Here is a 17,052-nt window from a genome sequence, read left to right on the forward strand (position 1 = left end):
TTTAGGACTTGCTAAGGCGACTGAGTTAATCAAGGTTATGTTAAAGACTGTGTAAAGAGCAAAAAATGATCGGTTGTATTCACATGGGATGGTAACACTCAAACAATGTCAATCCTTCTAACAGTATCCTTAGTGGGCAGAGAAGTGGTCATCCATGCAGTCCATAAACCATTTTAGACACAGAGATGAGGAACATAGCTAACAGACTGACTCATCTACAATCAAATTACAAAATGCACTAAGAGGATTTGTCTCATAGGCTACAGCATCTGTTGCATTAGAACTGCTGCCAGCTGAGCATGTTTGTAATTTAGCAGCAGCAGCAAAGCTCTGTATCACTATATGAGGGAGATATCAGAGGAATTACTCTGTTAAATTCGTTGTTAAAGAACTGATTCATAACAATATTATTAGTCATCTTCAGTGAACATCAAATCCTAACATGACAGTATGAAGTCACAAGGTCTGTTTATGCACCACAATCACATAATACCGCCTCATTTTTTTCTCGTGCATTCGGTCAGTGTGATCTAGGCCAGATTACATTGGGGGCAAAAACACATAAAAAGTGAATAGATTTCAAAACTGGATGGAGGTTTTTGAATGGATTACATCACTAATTTATGGGGACATCGTATGAAGTTTTAGAAAATGGTCTATGACCCATTTTAACTCCAGAGCCGCGTCTGGATCGCAACACAGTTTTGAGCTTCCATCTGTTAAACAAGATAATATTATCTAGATGATTGCTGTCTGCAGCTATGATGTGACGGATACGCCTTAATAGCTTTAGAGAAAGCAGCCACTTCTCTGTTGATGCTTTCCTGCTTTAGACGAGCTCCTACGTTTGATGTACAAGGTTTGAGTCAAAGCCTGAATGCATCTGATTATCTACATCTAAAAAACAGAAGTATATTATTATCTGCAAAGATCTATTTAAGTTGAAAAAAAAAACCCCCACTTAGGCTGTACTGCATTCTTATATGCAAAGATATGCAGACACTTGCAGAAAAGGATGAAGCCTAAAAACAGCTGGAGATTTTTATCTAGGCAAATACTGAGGACTTGTATTCCTTTAATCCTGTGAAATTAATTGATTCTGGTTATTAGAGCAATAATGTCCCTAATCTAAATGTATTCAATTAAGTCACCACAGGGAGCACCATCAACTCTTCTGTAACGTAACTGCCTGTTAGAAGTCCTGTATGGCATTCAGATGAGCTGCAGATGTAGTCTTCAAACTCTAAATGACTTATTCCTCACATGCTTAGTTTTCTTTAAATATATGCATTTGCATAGACTAGATATCATCTACTTTGTTTTTTATTATGGATAAAGACAGTTAAGTGTTTTATACCACTTGCAATAGAAGTGTAACAGAAAAGCAAATGTGCTCCCTCAATATAGTTCAAAATGCACAATGACTCTCAGGATTTTATCCCAAAAGGCAGCATGGAACAAACATGAAATCCTTTATAATGCATGGTGTTTAGTTGCAGTGTTTGAAGTAAAGTAAGGCAAATGGACACCATGACTATATAAATTCCCATATCCCAAGAGATCTATATTGGCACTACAGAAAATAATGTCTTATGACTTCAAATGCAGCAGAGATAGAGAGAGAGAGAAAAAGAAGCCCTTTCTTCTCTTTCTGAAGCTTGAGTGTGTCCTCAGTCATTTCTCTTAGCATGGCATAATGATATCTGATAGGGAGTGGCATTTCTCAGATTTGGCCCTGAGTCACAGTGCTTAATCCGACAGCAGGGAATTGTCCTGCCTGCCAAAACTGAGACCCATCACCACAGCAGATACACATCTCATCACCAGGATTAAGGGAAGTTGAACTGATTTGCAGAACATTAAAAAAAATAAATACAAGAATACTTTTGGCATTGGATAGCATCCCCAAGGCACTGTGGAAAAACTCCAGCGGTATCAGCTCTGTAGTTTCCCACTTCAGTTTATCTAAAACTACACATTTTCAGTGACGCATCTAAATCATTTCTTTCTGAATTGGACCACACCGTGGATGCGGACCTGGTGTGAGTGTCCAAATGGTGTTCTTTTTGGTGTGACATGATAATTCATCCTGACTGGGCATTAGTCCAGCTTTTTCCAACTGCAGATCTTTTTTTGCTTTGAGTTTTGCCCAGTTGAGTTTGTGTGTGTGTCCGTGCATGCGAGTGTATTGGAGGGAAGCAATCTTTCCTGTAGCTGTTGCTCCAGCTGAGTTGGCAGCTCTCATGCACCATGGGATCATCCTGGATAGATGCTGTTATTTATGCAGCGTGTCTAAACCAATCATCCTGACACAGATTTATGTAAACACTGCAGTTTCTTGGCATAGGATGAAATTCACACAAGCACAAGAAGGAAGCTGGAAGCATTATTCAGTTTGGCTCCTTTAGTGTGCACAGTACACAGGCCTAATGCACAAAATATGTTTTGGGAGCCTAAAAATGGGTTGTGGGCAGGTCAAACAGGAAAAGGGAACAGAGCAAAAAGGGTATCCGGATCGCAGCCAAACAAAATTCCAACTTTAGTTTCAAAGTAACGAAAATTAAAACCAAAAACCACACAAAGAAAACCGTAAACTTATATCAAACATTTTATTAGATTTTTTTTCTCGCCCCTGATTTGTTTTTATAAAATTCATTTTACAAAATTCAGAATTTTCCACTATCTTTCCAGTTTAATCTCTATAAAATTAGGTCTGCAGTTACAGAAGAGAGTGAAGGAAGCAGGCAGAGATTCATTCAGGTCACAATCCTGTCAGATGAATACCGCGTGTGAAAATTTACAGTATGTGTATTACATGTACTACTACCACTATGACAACTGGGAAGGAGGAGGATTTTTGGGGGAATTCGCAAGTACAGTAATACAAGGCAGTATGCGTGTCAGGATGAGTTCAAGAAGACATTGAAAAATGATCCTATTACAGAAAAGGCAGGAATGTTTGTATCAGATGTGTGGTTATAGCATTCCAGTGTTGAACAATATCATTTAGGCAGCCACTATGAGTTACTGGATTTTGATAAAGGAAAAAAACACTACGAAGCAAAAGGCAGATGAGGAAAACTTTAAACTCGTGACAGTATTTCTTCTGAAGGCACATCAATATGTAACCTCTCGCCCTCTCAGATATTAACACAAGGGCACAGAAAAGAAAAAGATAGAGAAAATGTCACCTTATATATATTGCACCGAGTTTATTTCAGAAATGCAATTCTGTTTTTTGTTTTTTAAATTTACTGTCAAGCTGATAGCACATTCTCTGAAGTGAAAAATACCATGCAGCACCCTCATCTTTGGACATCCCCTTCCTTTTTCTCACACTCCCATATAGACAGAAAAAACACACCTGCTGGACCAAATAAATATGAGAAGGCGAATGGAGTTCTTCATATGAGAAAGGGAAATGGAAAAAAAAACTAGTGCTTGTATTGGCACTTACAAACTGGGTTCTGTGACGGGCCAAGGAGCTTATCAAACTAATCATATGCATATGCATAAAAAAAAAAACAAACTAGCAGAAACAAACAAAACAAAACAAATTATTAAAGGATGTATGGGGGTTAGGGGGTTAGAGTTCTAAAGAATTGCATTACATTTTGCCTGGATGATGCAGCAATTCAAAAACACATGCCCCATTCTAAAAATCATCATGTGACAAAGTTTTAGATAAAATGATATGACATATAAACCAAAAAACAAATGCTGCTAATGGGATCCAACAATCAGAAATTGTTTAATAAAGAAGCAGAAAATCCCGGTTTCTTCTTGGCAGTCAGCATATATTACTGCAAAAAATTAGATATGTCTCTCAGATTTAGAAGACTAATATATGTAGCAGAGGCCGGGAGATAAGTAATTTACCAGACTGACGTACTGAATTATGGAAAATACTTTCCAGTGACTTTGTTTTGGATTACACTTGTTAAATGCGGGGTACGCACAGTGTCATAATGCCAATCTGAGGGCAAGTTTAAATCTGTAATTATCAGAGAGGATTTTGATTGTGTGTATTCTTTAAAAGGAACATTGAGAATAATCCCTTACTACAGGATCTCCAGGACATTCCCCAAGTTGAACATTTCTACCCAGAGCCTGTTCAAAATAATGCAAATGCTCGGTGCAAACGTTTGTCAACCGCGTCCTATTTATTTATTCTAAGTGAGGAAAAGTGGTAGTCTCTTCAGTGTCATTTTTAATTTGCCAAAAAGTTTTTCTTTCTTGCCTTTTCACAGTGGTGTGTGTTTCAATTAGTTGGCTCATACAGTTTGCTAAGCCTGTTCTAACAAAGGCAAAGCTGTATTGTTCTAGCCAAAACACATGTACAAGTATCCTAGCTTGTTATTTAAGAAGACTTCTTTCTAAAAAGCTGTCAGGGAAGTACAGTCCTGGATTCAATGAGAGATTTCTATCCCTGCATTTGCAAATCTAGTTGTGTAAGTTGGCTTTAACACCATTATAATTATACCATGAGAATGTAATCAGAATAGCACATGACAAGACTCAGATTTTTTTCTTTTTTTTTTGCTCATATGAATGAAAGAGCTACAACAAAATATATAAAAGCTGACTAGGAAGATTTTACTCCACCTTCCATGATTTCATTTACACAGAAAATAACAAATGACGGGGGGAAACCAACAAAATAAAATAAAACCGACAGCAGCAAGATCAAAGTGCTCATTCTGCACCATGTCTTTTTCGGAGATTCCCAGATCCCAACGGCATCAGATAAAACTGTGAGGCACTGTGAATGTCAGATCAACGATCGTAACCCAATTCTGTGGTCGCGGCTTTGTTTCCTCTCTTAACCCACTCTAAACTATTGGTTTTAAGACAATACAGAAAGAGTAGTGCTGGCCGTTCATCCACTGTATAAAAAAATAGCTAAACACAATCCAAAATAGTGTTATCCTCTTCATAATTATCAGTAATATTCTATCAGCAAAAACTTTCAGAATCCTGTGCATAGTGTACAGACCAGACCTGTCTCTTTCAGCGGGGTTGGAAGTGGTTTGCCACTGACGGGATACTGAAGCAGCAAGCTGTGAATTCAGACTCCAAGACCGCTTTGGTTCAAGGTCGAGAACCTTTAGCTCCTCAGGTGAGCTTCAGCAGGTAGTAGTCAGTGTAAATAGTGGGACCCTTGTGGTCAGGTCTCTCCAGTACACATAACAGTAGGTCAGAAAGGAGACACGGAGAAAGTACCAAGAACAAAAAAAAGACACAGCCACATCTGTTCCAGTTTCTTTTTCCCCAGTTCCAAACCCCATTTGCTTCCCTACTGATCCATCCATGCAACTCTGAAAAGGCTGTGCGCATCTCTGTATGGTCGCCCCCCTCGCTCTTTCTTTGTAGTGTCCAGAGAACGGGGGGAGCTCAGGAAGGTTATAGCCTCTCTATGTCCCTGTACTTTTTCCGCAGTATGGACACCTGGTCTTTGAATAGGACTGGGTCCAGCCTCATTTGAGAATGGATCAGGGGCATGGTGCCAAACCAGTTGGCAAACTTGTTCATGCAGGTCTGACGCTGGGCAAAATGGTCCGGGTCAGCCCAACGAGATGCTCGGGAGCTCTGTGGATGGAAGGTTTTGAAAGGTGCGAGAGACACAGACAGTGGCAGAGGGTAAGAGATCAACAAAATAAATGATTCATCACCAATGACAGTGACCTTTCTGAGGCAATATTGCAAGAATACAAATTTAAATTCAGGTTTACAAATGACGACTGTTTTGTTTTGTTCCTTGACAGGAGGGATTTAGTGGAACTAAAGGCTATCAGAGCATAAAACACTTAACTGTGGATGATAATAAACAAATCCACAAAACCATCCACACGATTTAAGAAAAAAAAAAAAAAGCCCCACCTGTCCCATCATGGTTTCCTTGTATTGTTTCTTCTGGGTGACCTTGATAGGTGGCAGTTTAGTCACCAACGACACCAAAAAATTCATGAGAATGTCCTCACAGTTGGACATCTGGTCAACCATGATCTTCAGACTGGCTGGAAGGTAGGTGGTGTACAAGTCGTGGTAGTATCTAAACAGGAAGTTTGACAGAGTGACTGATTATAATAAAAGGAGAAACTGTGTAAGCTCTGGACTAAATGGAATCGGAGATGAGTGACAGTACTTGTGATAGATAGCAGCCCCGGTCAGCACCATGGAGTAGTCATTGGTCCATTTAGATGTGTAACCCCACCGCTCTTTGTTGCTGTCCCAGAAGTGGCTACGGGCCGGGTAACCAACAATGCGGTCTGGGAAACTCTGCCACACTGTGAAGGCAAAGTCAACCTGGATCGAGATCACAGAGAAACAAAGTGAGACGGGCAGAAAACACAGCACATGAGGACAGGAGAACAGATGATTCCAGAGAAGTGTACCAACAGCATACAGAGAGAGAGAGATGATAAATAGAAAATGACTAGCTCGAACTTGGGAAACCTTTGGTCTTAAATGAAAACACAGTACAAGTGAAGTATGACGACATTCTGACCTCTGTAGTGGAAAGCACCGTGTCCTCGTCCAGACTGAGTACAGCATCGGTGGGGATGGTGTTGTAGGGCAGAAAGCGGCTGCTTATCACCTGGTGTGATTTGGAAAAGAGAAAAGAACAAACAGCTTTACTGTGCAGCTGATTACCAAATGACACTGTATGAATTAGCCTCATATGAGCACAAGTGAGGTGCATGTGCTTAACAGACGGCACCAACAGTCAGTGTCTTTCATGTCTCTTTGTGCTACAGAGCTGTTCATCTTACAGAGTCAGTGACAGTACAAAGACACCGTGTTAATGAGGAGCTTAAAAACACAGATAAGGATCTATAAGTAGAAGAGTGCTTTTCCCTACAATCTCTCATATATCTCTCTAAATATAGTTAAAAATAGCTATTTTATTAAGTGATCATAAGGACTAAAAAATAAACATGTGTCTAGACTTCTAAATGTCACTTTTAATCAAAGTGTAGAATGTGGGTTTTTAATCGCTGTTAGCAACAACCTTGTTGGCCACACTGGCGTTCGACCCACGGGGCTTTGGTTGAATAAATACCTGCAAGTTTCTTATACACTACAAGTTTCATTTTGCTTGGAAACATGTTTACAGGATAAATACCGATAAACCTCCTTGAATCAAGCTCCAAGAAGTGAGAGAGAAAGACACAACGTTCCAGTGCCATGTCTGAAAAGCACTTACGCTTAAAATTTAAGTCTTTTTTATTATTTCTGAGATCTAAATGATAAATCCAACATTTTTGTATCGAATCCCTGGTAAATATAAAATAGGTTTATATATTGGACCTATAGCTGACACACTCTAGTATCCTCCTGCATTGGGGAGGCTGTGGCCTTAGATTAGTACGTGTTGAAACCATAAAAGGTATCACAAGGCATGCAGTAAACAGTAAATTAAAAAGGACCCAAAGGCTATACTTGTAATTCCCACTAATAGAATTCACTCATGCAGTTGAGCTTTAGTGATTCTTCCGAGAAGAATGGGGAAAAAAGAAAATAGGTGTACTTCCGCTTAAACCAAGCACCAAGTAAAGGTATGAATGCTTATGTAACATTTCAGTGGTTAATTTTAAATTAAACACACACATAACTGCAAAAAACTGTTTTGGTTTTGACATTGTTGAATACTGTGTGCAGCCCAATAAATACATTTTATTCAGTTTAAGAAGATTTGTGAAATAAAACCAAATGTGGACAACTTGCGTAATATGACAGATACACGCCTAAGGTTTTTACCTTGCTTTCTCCTTCTATTACAGTAACAGGGACTGATGTGGCAGGCCAGCGGTGTTTGGCAGGAAGAGGCTTTTCACAGTTCCACAAAACTATCACCTGCACAAAGAGGGGAAAAAAGTATGGATTAAAGATAAACACCATGAAGAAGACCTCATTTTAATTTCAAAACCATCACTTTACTAGCTTTGTAGAAGACAACAGCATCTTCATGAAACTGCATATCTATTTTCAGAACTGTCACGCCACCTACACGACAGTGATGTGTCATTACTGTAAATGCTGAAACAAAATGTACTGACATTTAGCTGTACAGTTCTGTATGAGTACACATTTCTAGTGAATTTGCAAAAGGTCGAAATAATGGATGATGTGAACCCAATATTCACTGAAAAAGGCGACAGGATTGAATGAACACACCGAAAATCGTGCTGCAAAACACAGCACAGACACATAGTAGTTAAAACACTACCACCATTATTATCTCAAACAGCTCTGTCTGAATTTCTACAGTATTTAAGCACAACTTTCACGTCAGCAGAACAGCTGTACATTACATAGTTCTACTGCTAATGGCTTCTTATATTTCCTACAGTGTGCATTACCAGAGTATAAAAGGATCCGGAGAGAGTGGAGTGTTGGGGTGGATGTGTTGTGGCAGGAATGTTGCAAATGCAAATGATTTGGACAGCCTCCCTTCATCTCTCCAGCATGAATAAAATACTGCAGTTCAAAAGCAGCTTTAAACCAACAGCCGCACTTTAGTGATACGATAAACCTGAGCAATGACATAGCGGCAGACCTCCCTTTCCTACTAAAGCGGCTTTGCTTGTGTGGATTGTCTTTAAATAATGCTTTGGAAACTTTCTGCATTTTAGGATGCAAAACATTTAAATTAACTGACAGAAGGAAATCAAATCAGCATCACGGAATAACCTCTGTGGATCAGGTCTGTCTGAGCATAGCTGTGTGTACGTGTGTGTTGGGTTTTTATTGACCTGGGCACAGTACTGGGATTTGGCCACAGCGACAAGTAACTTCATGACCGGCTGGGACTGGGAGACCAGTGGAGTGACCACATGAATGATCGCTGTAAACTTAGAAGGTGGCTTAATACCTAGAAGGCAAAAAAACAAACAAACACAGGACACACAATTTCATCCCAGTGTCAACAAGCAGCCAAATATCTGGCCAATTAACACAAATTAGCACAAACAACATAGCAAGTGTAACTGATGTGCTTCTCTGACAAATCATAAAATAATAACTATGCATTACATAACTTGTCCGTGATTTACATATTAGTTTACAAGCACTTAACACCTGTCACACACCACCTGTTTCTGTGTTGTGCCATAAATAAAATCAGTCTAACCAAGCCTGGGGTCTCCCAGTAACGTTGTTCCTATACTGCATGCATGATTGATTAACTGACCCAGCTCAGCGTAGTAGAAGGGAAAGTCTCTCAGGGAGGTGGAGTACTGAGGCAGGGTGAAAAGACCTCCAGGTAGACTGTTCCACATGAGGTTACTTCTTGAGGTGTGCAGCAGCACCCGGTCCTGAATTATCTACAAGAATAGGAGAGGGGAGTGGGGGGTGGGGCAAGATCACATTTTTCAGTAAATCTGTAAATTGATCATAAATAAAATCACAACAGTGCTTTTCCTGAGTTATTTCAAGACAAAGAAACTTCTGACTGATCTCACAAGGACTGAGGAAATAGAGTTGTGCGTCGAGATTGTGCATGTCCAATCCAACATGCTGCTTGGGGATTGAGTGCAGGCACAGATCCTCTGGCACTTCTCAAAATTAACAACTGAAATTACGAGTCACTTCAAATAAACAAGGATCCTGCAGAATACAAATGAGGGTCTTTTTGTCTTCATCTTGTCGTGCCTTCTAATAAACGTCCTTTCATTCTGTTATTTGAATCTCTTTTAGGGGTTTTTTCGACTAATTTTTGGCTGTGCTTTATAATTTCTCATCTTTCAGTTTCCCAGTTATATAAATGAATTTCTGTTTTCATCGGTATATATTATATATGTGCAACAAATGACAGAATTGGATTTAGGCTAGAATTGACAGTGACAGATCTATTTTGAGAAATTGAGATGCTATGAATCTGTGAAAACACACATCAGTTCAAAACGCTGAAATCCAATGTTGTAAGATCCTCACACAGTAAAAGCTTTTATGCACCAGATGCATAACATCGTGTGAATGTTTCATGCATTAAAAATTTCTCAGACCAAACACATAATTTCGCTGGACAAATTTGCAGCATTTATTTTTTTCAAGACAAGCTCAATTTTTTTTAGAATTTTTAAAATCCAAATAGAGATTTGATCATTCAGTCCACTGCATTTGACATCAAGTGTGTTCGAAGCTCAAAATGTGCACTGGTACCAAATATAGAAATGGTAAAATAATATTTTACCTCATTGACATCATTAATATTGAGTAACAGCAGTTACTTGAGCTTTAACTCAAACCATGAAATTCTCCCTGTTGTTGTGATCTTGTGAGAACTGAATGAACCCAAGCGTTGCAAGACCAAAGCTAGGAAGATTATGATGGACCTCTCCCATCCCAACAATGGACTCTTTTCACTGTTGAAGTCTGGGAAGCGCTTCCGCTCCCTTAAGGCCAAAACAGAGAGAATGAGGAGGAGCTTCTACCCCCAGGCTATTCGGGCCCTGAACCAGTGTAGGACTGGACTCTCCCACACACATCACTATAAGACTGGACTCTCACACACATCACATCACCACACGCACTCTGGTTTTTCTTTATGCACACTTCCTATCATTTATAATCTTTATAATCTCTTTCTGCTATTTGCACATTTTTTTACTGCAAATTTCTAAGTTAATTTGTAAATTTTGTAGTAACCTGTAAATTGTAAATACTGTAAAACCTTTTTTCTGTCATTTAATGGTCGGGCATTGCACAGCTACAAGCATTTCACCCCCATGTCATATTGTGTATGGTTGTGTGTGTGTGACAAATAAAATTTGAATTTGAACCCAGTTTCCCCCTTTTATTTTAAGGAAAACATTAGGATGCTTGATTTTGTTTTCCTTTCTTCTTCTTCCTTTAAAAACAAAAAAAACAAAAAACAAAACCCTAAAATAAATAAATTTAAATAAATCGTTTAAGAACGATTTTTAAAAATCTTTCTTAAACTTAAAAATTCAGAATGTCATGACAGTTTTTTGCAATGGACTCTCTGTAAAAGTCATGTTTAGTTATTTAGTCCAATATTACATTCTGTATGCTTGTAAGCTTTGCAAGCCCACAGCATCACCTGTTCCCACTGACATTCCCAGATGACTCCTAGACATTAAGAGGATATCCTAATAGAAATGTTAAGTGTCCTCAGTAGTTATGGTGCGGCTACAGACCACAACAAACCCTGTTTATTTCTAGCAGAATACATGTGGTGATAAACTTGATTGTTCAGGTTCACTTTTACCTTGTTTATGGCAAAATATCAAGAATCCCCAGATAATGGTAGCTTGCTAAAAGAGTGCATCAGGAGTCAAAACATAGCTGATTTGGTGTTGCACTGTGGGATATGTCGGTGCAGGGTTAAGATGCTGAGTGTAAACAGATCGAACATCAGCTTCTCGGGGTTGTAACTTTAGCCTGCTGACACGGAAAAGCCATCTCTGCCTTCTAATGCTCTGTCTTACTTACTCTAGGTATGAAATGTCTGTAAAGTTATACGAGCATAACTATTACTGGTGTGAATTGCAGTCAGCCATAAGACTGACTGCATGTTATGGAAAACAGCTGTAACATGATCTTCTTCACCTGCCATTCAGATAGTTTTTCAGTCACTTAGAGGTCACCTTCAAAATAGTGTCAGGTAAATTTATAGACACACAAAGATTTAACCATGTAAACATAGGAAGAGTTTAAAGGGGAAAAAAATCCTCACTTCCACAGCTTTACAATATCCTTTTTGCTTTTTTTCTCGCCTCTTTATCCTTTTCCATTCTTTACCGCTCTCATCTTTGTCTGTTTGTAACTTGAGCCCAAGAGCAGCGTGATAGGCTGCTATTCACCGGGAAGCCTACAGATAAATGGAGTCTGACAGGAACAAACTACTGACATGATTGATAGCCAAGCCACAGCGATACGCAGCCTCAAAACATGACAGCAGTGCTTAACAATATATATCACTCCTCTTGGTTTTCAATGTGGTTTTGAGCATTTTCATTGTACTAGTGCTACTACACAGTCTGTAGTGATAATATGTCACCACAAAGTCGATAAGAATAATGAAAAGAATTGAATCATTCCTAAATGATAAGACAACTAATATATTTCTAATTTAACTGTATTTTTACGCTCGTATTTATGCACAAATACAGAAGTGAAAAATACTAACACAGTAGTGAGGTTTTAAAATATGACAAATAATACACAGCACTTTTACGCCTGTATACAGTGACACATGTAGAGAGTTGTATGTAGTATGTACCTCCAGTGTGGTTAGTACCATCTTCTCCACAGAGTTGAAATAAGCCTCCCACAGGAACTGTGTCTGCTGTCTCAGGGAGAGGATCTTATCTTGGTGGATGGAGCGCACTGTTGAAGGGATCTAGGGAACAGGTAAGATATGCAAGAACATTTATTTTAATGAAGAAAGTAGAAAAGAACAGCTTAAACTTGATAATCTCAATACACAAATCGGTGTTGCTGTCATATCTGCTGTATAGTAGTTTCAGGTTAAAGGGGTTAAAACCAATAAATCAGCACTGAACAATTCATGGAGGTCATCGAAGATGTGCAGCAATATTCAGACACTTTGCACTTGCTAGCTGACATAAACAAAAACTGGAAAAAAGAAGCAAGGAACACCTGCATGCTGCTGTTACCATCCCTTTTTAAGACATGCCAAAAACCTTCAGCGTTTAGGGGAAAAAAACTAAACAAACTCATCTTCAATCTACATCATCATCATCTACAAGAATTAACACCCTTAGAGTTGTATGTAAAATGTTATCATATGAACAAATAATAGATGTATGTATGTATGATGACACTTACTAGAACCGATACTGACAATGCTCATCACAAGCACTGAAGTCTCTTGTACATTTGGCAAGTATGGGTACTACAGCTTCCTTCATCACCGTCACATCAGAGCAAAACAGGAAGTCAAAATTGGTGAAAAAAATGAATACAAAACTGAATAACCAAATACTTTCACGATAACAGATTTGAGAAGCCAGCATTGTTACTTATCCCATTTCTAAAAAGGTACACGTTTATTAAACATCAAGTGTGATCACATGTATAAAAGCAGAAGTGTTGGCAGTTTGTGCATTTTAACACAAGGCCACTATTTTACCATGACTCAACATCCTAGGAAATTCAAAATCGCAAAATTGATGGTGACCACATTTGGCATGAGTGACAAGCTCGGTGTCATGACCTATGGAGACATTTCAAAGCAAAGCCCCGAAACACAAGCAGCCATTGAACAGGAAGACTGTCTGACCATTGAACGAGGTCAGACAGTGCAATGTTTAGAAGTTGGGGGTGGGTGGGCTACGTAGGCCTCAGTTAGCAATTTAAATGTTAAACATCACGACAGTAAAATTTGCAAAAGCCTGAACAAGCATGGCTTATTTGGAAGGACTGCCAGAAGAAAGGCCTTTCTCTCTGAAAAGAATATTTTAGCATGACTTGCAAAGTCGCACCTGAACAAACTACAAAACTTCTGAAAAAAGTGTAGAAAATTTACAGCACCACATTTGGAAAACAAACAAAGGAAAAAAGAAAAGAACATATCAGCACAAATGACTCATACACACTATCAAGCACAGTGGTGGAGTCGTGATGATTTTGGCTTGTTTCAAAACCATAGAACCTGGGCACCTTGCAGTCATTGAGTCGACCACAAGCTCTGTGTGTCTAGAGTCAAACATGAGGCCCTCTGTCTGACAGCTAAAGCTTCGCTGAAAATGAGTCATGCAACAAGACGATGACCACAAAAAACAGCAGCAACTCACAGAAAACTACAAATGTGGTTCTACATGCTACTAAATCATGTGGCGTACTCAGTTTTTTATAGTCCTTTGACAACCTTCTTTTTCACATGAATGTATGCATTGAAATCTGTCCAATGAATTAGATTCTGATAAAATAACCAAAAACATCAAGACAGGAGATAATGCTTTTATTATAATAACTTTCACTGGTGATGAGGGATTAAAAAAAATAAAGTAATAAAAATTCAAGAAATGGGAATATGACAGTGGTGTTTTTTAGTGGTATTCTAGGAGGCTTTACTGAGCTATTATGGCACTCGACCTCTATATGTATATAGGGTATCCTGCTTTAGGTTTTAACTTAGAAGCTCTGCTTACCTGTAATAGCAGCCTTTCATCCCCAATAACAGCTGCCCTATTCCAGTCGATGATCTCTGAGAAGGGAAGCTCCCAGCCATTACTTAGCATCACTGGCACGCAAGCTGCCTGCAAGAGTAACACCACAAATACAGAGAGAAAATGAACTGTTAATAAGGTGAACGGCTTTAAGAATGGAACCTGTGAAACTTGTGAGACCCACAGTATGCTAATAACGTTTAAATTTACAGTAAATATCTCAAGCAGGGAGGAGAAGTTGGATAAGAGTGCAATCAGTTTGCCAGTTCCATATTGCCTGCTACCTAGGTCTTAAAATATTTATACTCAATATTCATATTCAAAGGGAGCAACCAGCCATCGGTCTTGTGGAACAATTTCTCTTTTAGGAGGCAATAAAATAAAGGAGGTACTCATATCAGGCAATTTAAACAGTTGGATCGACACTTTTTTTTCACAGCACATTTCCGTAAACCACAGAATCACTGCAATACTGTGATGACTACCTCTCAAAGTGACTAGGCAGTGTGGCTTCATAAAAATGATCAATGTACTTGGTGGAAAGGAAGATAAACTTTAAAATGGCTTAACTATCAAACCCCTGTGTCTAAGAGATGCATGAAATTCTTACTGAGGTGTGTCTGTTTGTGTCTTAGTGGTGCACAGCAGCCTCCTCTAATCTGTTAAGCGGACTGCCATTCACTGATTGGTCTTGTGCATCCAGGAACAAACACTCGTGCATCAGAGCGCTGCAGTATTCATCTAATCATCTTCTTGTCATTAGCAAAGGTCTTTGCATGCTTTACCTGCCTAGCTGCTCTCACAGAGAAATCATCTTCAAACCCTTGTAGGTAACTCAGCATATTACACAGCCAATATGTGAAAGAACCACTATAAAAACTCAGTATGACAGACTTTCTGCTATGATATATACTATTCTATACCAAAGTCTCAAGCCACTGTTCAGTTCTCTATACTTTGCTAGGAAAATAGGTCATTGCTGGATTTTTCCTGTTTCTTTAGGGCATGACTTTCATATACTGTTAACATGCTGTAGATGTTTTTTTTTCTTTTGTTTTTAGGTGTGTGTGCCAATTCTTTTTTTGCCCTCCTGTTCTGTTCTCTTTGGTAATCCTATTCTAGGTGGAAAAATATTATTTTTTGTGTTTCTAACTTTTATCTTTCGCATTTTCACTCAACTCAGCTGAGGAAATGGGAACAAATTGTGCATTTTTGTCACATGTGCTTAAAGATTATTTTATAAGGCTATTTAAAATTGGTTGTTTGCCATCTGTTGTGTGTAGACACAACATGGTTCATCAATTAAGTACCTTTTTTAATTTTTGAAGACTTCATAGGTCAGTGTTATGTGGTTCAAAAGAAAAAAACCTTTGAAAATGGTCAGGTACAAGGACTAGATTGAAAATCAATGGAAAAGCTGACAATGGCCAATGAAAAAACTTTGAAAAACCTTCAGAAAGCCTGGAGAACTACTGCTTAAAACCTCTTTAAAAATCACAATAAAAACTGGCTCCTTGGAACCAAAATATAAAAGTAAGAGGGGTGACTCAGTCCTATAATGTAGATTTCTTCTAGAGGAACTAAGGATTAAGCACTGGATTTCCTTAATTACTTTGCAACCAGGTTTCCAAAAAAGTTAGAAATCTGGGTAAAATGTCGTGGTCTGCACGTTTTCCGGAAGCGTGCAGGGTTAATGAAACATGCTGGGTTAATGATACCCGTCTTGGACGATGGCACTACAGCAAGAGATACTGTAAATCTCAAGAGTTTCACTCTCTAATTAAATAAAGATTTAAAAAAGAAAATCTTCACTCCAGCAGTGGGAATGAGGATCAGCACCAGCTCCAAATCTGAGGCCATGGTTCTCAGCCAGAAAAGGGTGGAGTTGACAGAGTCTTCATTAATCCCATGCAAACGTACACCTATCTGGAACAACCCTGACATATTACAAAACAATAATATGATAAACTTTTCAGATTGGAATGGTAAAGGAATCAAATATGTAGAACATATACTAGAAGGAACAGAATTTATTTCATTTGACAGACTAGTTACACAATATGGGATCAACAAGAAAAGATTTTTAGAATATCAACAAATTAAATCCATAATAAAAAAGAAATTTAAACTGGGTCAAGTTGAACTACAAACACCACCAAGTGTGGTTCAATTTTTTACTCTTAAAACCCCCAAATTACTATCCAAAATATACAGAATGCTTTCTAAAACAGATGAATCAATATCACTTCCTATTGCAAAATGGGAAGCGGATTTATCAGTTAACTTAGACCAAAACTTCTGGTCTCAGATTGCTTAAAAACCTTTCATCTAATCAGAAATCCCAGTCTTCAATTAATTCAATACAAAATACTACATAGAGTGCACTATACAGGTCATCGGATGTTCAAGATGGGCTTTGCATCTACCAACAACTGCTCACACTGCCAAACCAATTCACCGGACAATTATATCCACGCTCTTTGGTTCTGTCCACCAGTTCAGAAGTTTTGGCGCGAGATATGTGAAGACTTATCAAAGTGTCTGAAATGTAACATTCCAACTTCCCCCTTAGTGTGTTTGTTGGGCAGCTTAGATAATGTCACTTCAGAAAAGAATATAGCCCATATGGTTTTCACTGCTCTATGCATAGCCAAGAAAACAGTCCTCATGAACTGGAAAAATAAAAACAATCTTAATTCTAACCAATATAGAAATTATCTATTAGATTACATTAGTCTTGATACAGCCTCTGCCACCACATCAGATCAATCGCTCTGGGCTCCTCTGATCAGCTCCATCACCTAGTGGGGGTGGGGGGTCATATTTTGGTCTCGCCTTCACTGTTGTGATTGGTGTGGGGGTAGGGTCAGGCTTGGGGCGTCGGGGGGTTCCC

General features: G+C 38.7%; 1 protein-coding gene and 1 long non-coding RNA gene across 2 annotated transcripts in view; one reads left to right on the top strand and one right to left on the bottom strand.

Moving 5' to 3' along the window:
• Window positions 1–2,595: 2,595 nt before the first annotated feature.
• LOC146507878 (exostosin-1b-like) overlaps window positions 2,596–17,052 on the bottom strand; it is a 44,385-nt gene continuing 29,928 nt past the window's right edge. The window contains exons 3-11 of the mRNA XM_085176178.1: window positions 14,142–14,249; window positions 12,248–12,367; window positions 9,194–9,326; window positions 8,757–8,875; window positions 7,762–7,857; window positions 6,509–6,598; window positions 6,146–6,306; window positions 5,881–6,052; window positions 2,596–5,589 (exon numbers count right to left, since the gene is read on the bottom strand). Of these exons, the coding sequence (XP_085032304.1) occupies window positions 5,404–5,589; window positions 5,881–6,052; window positions 6,146–6,306; window positions 6,509–6,598; window positions 7,762–7,857; window positions 8,757–8,875; window positions 9,194–9,326; window positions 12,248–12,367; window positions 14,142–14,249 (1,185 nt within the window). The 3' untranslated portion in view covers window positions 2,596–5,403. The remainder of the gene's footprint in view (window positions 5,590–5,880; window positions 6,053–6,145; window positions 6,307–6,508; window positions 6,599–7,761; window positions 7,858–8,756; window positions 8,876–9,193; window positions 9,327–12,247; window positions 12,368–14,141; window positions 14,250–17,052) is intronic.
• On the top strand, window positions 5,526–8,916 carry LOC146507879 (uncharacterized). The gene is made up of 2 exons (XR_014876671.1): window positions 5,526–5,640; window positions 5,766–8,916. It is a non-coding gene; the product is annotated as an uncharacterized LOC146507879 (long non-coding RNA).

The sequence above is a fragment of the Neolamprologus multifasciatus genome, chromosome 11 (assembly GCF_963576455.1).
Source record: "Neolamprologus multifasciatus chromosome 11, fNeoMul1.2, whole genome shotgun sequence".
Taxonomy (NCBI): domain Eukaryota; kingdom Metazoa; phylum Chordata; class Actinopteri; order Cichliformes; family Cichlidae; genus Neolamprologus; species Neolamprologus multifasciatus.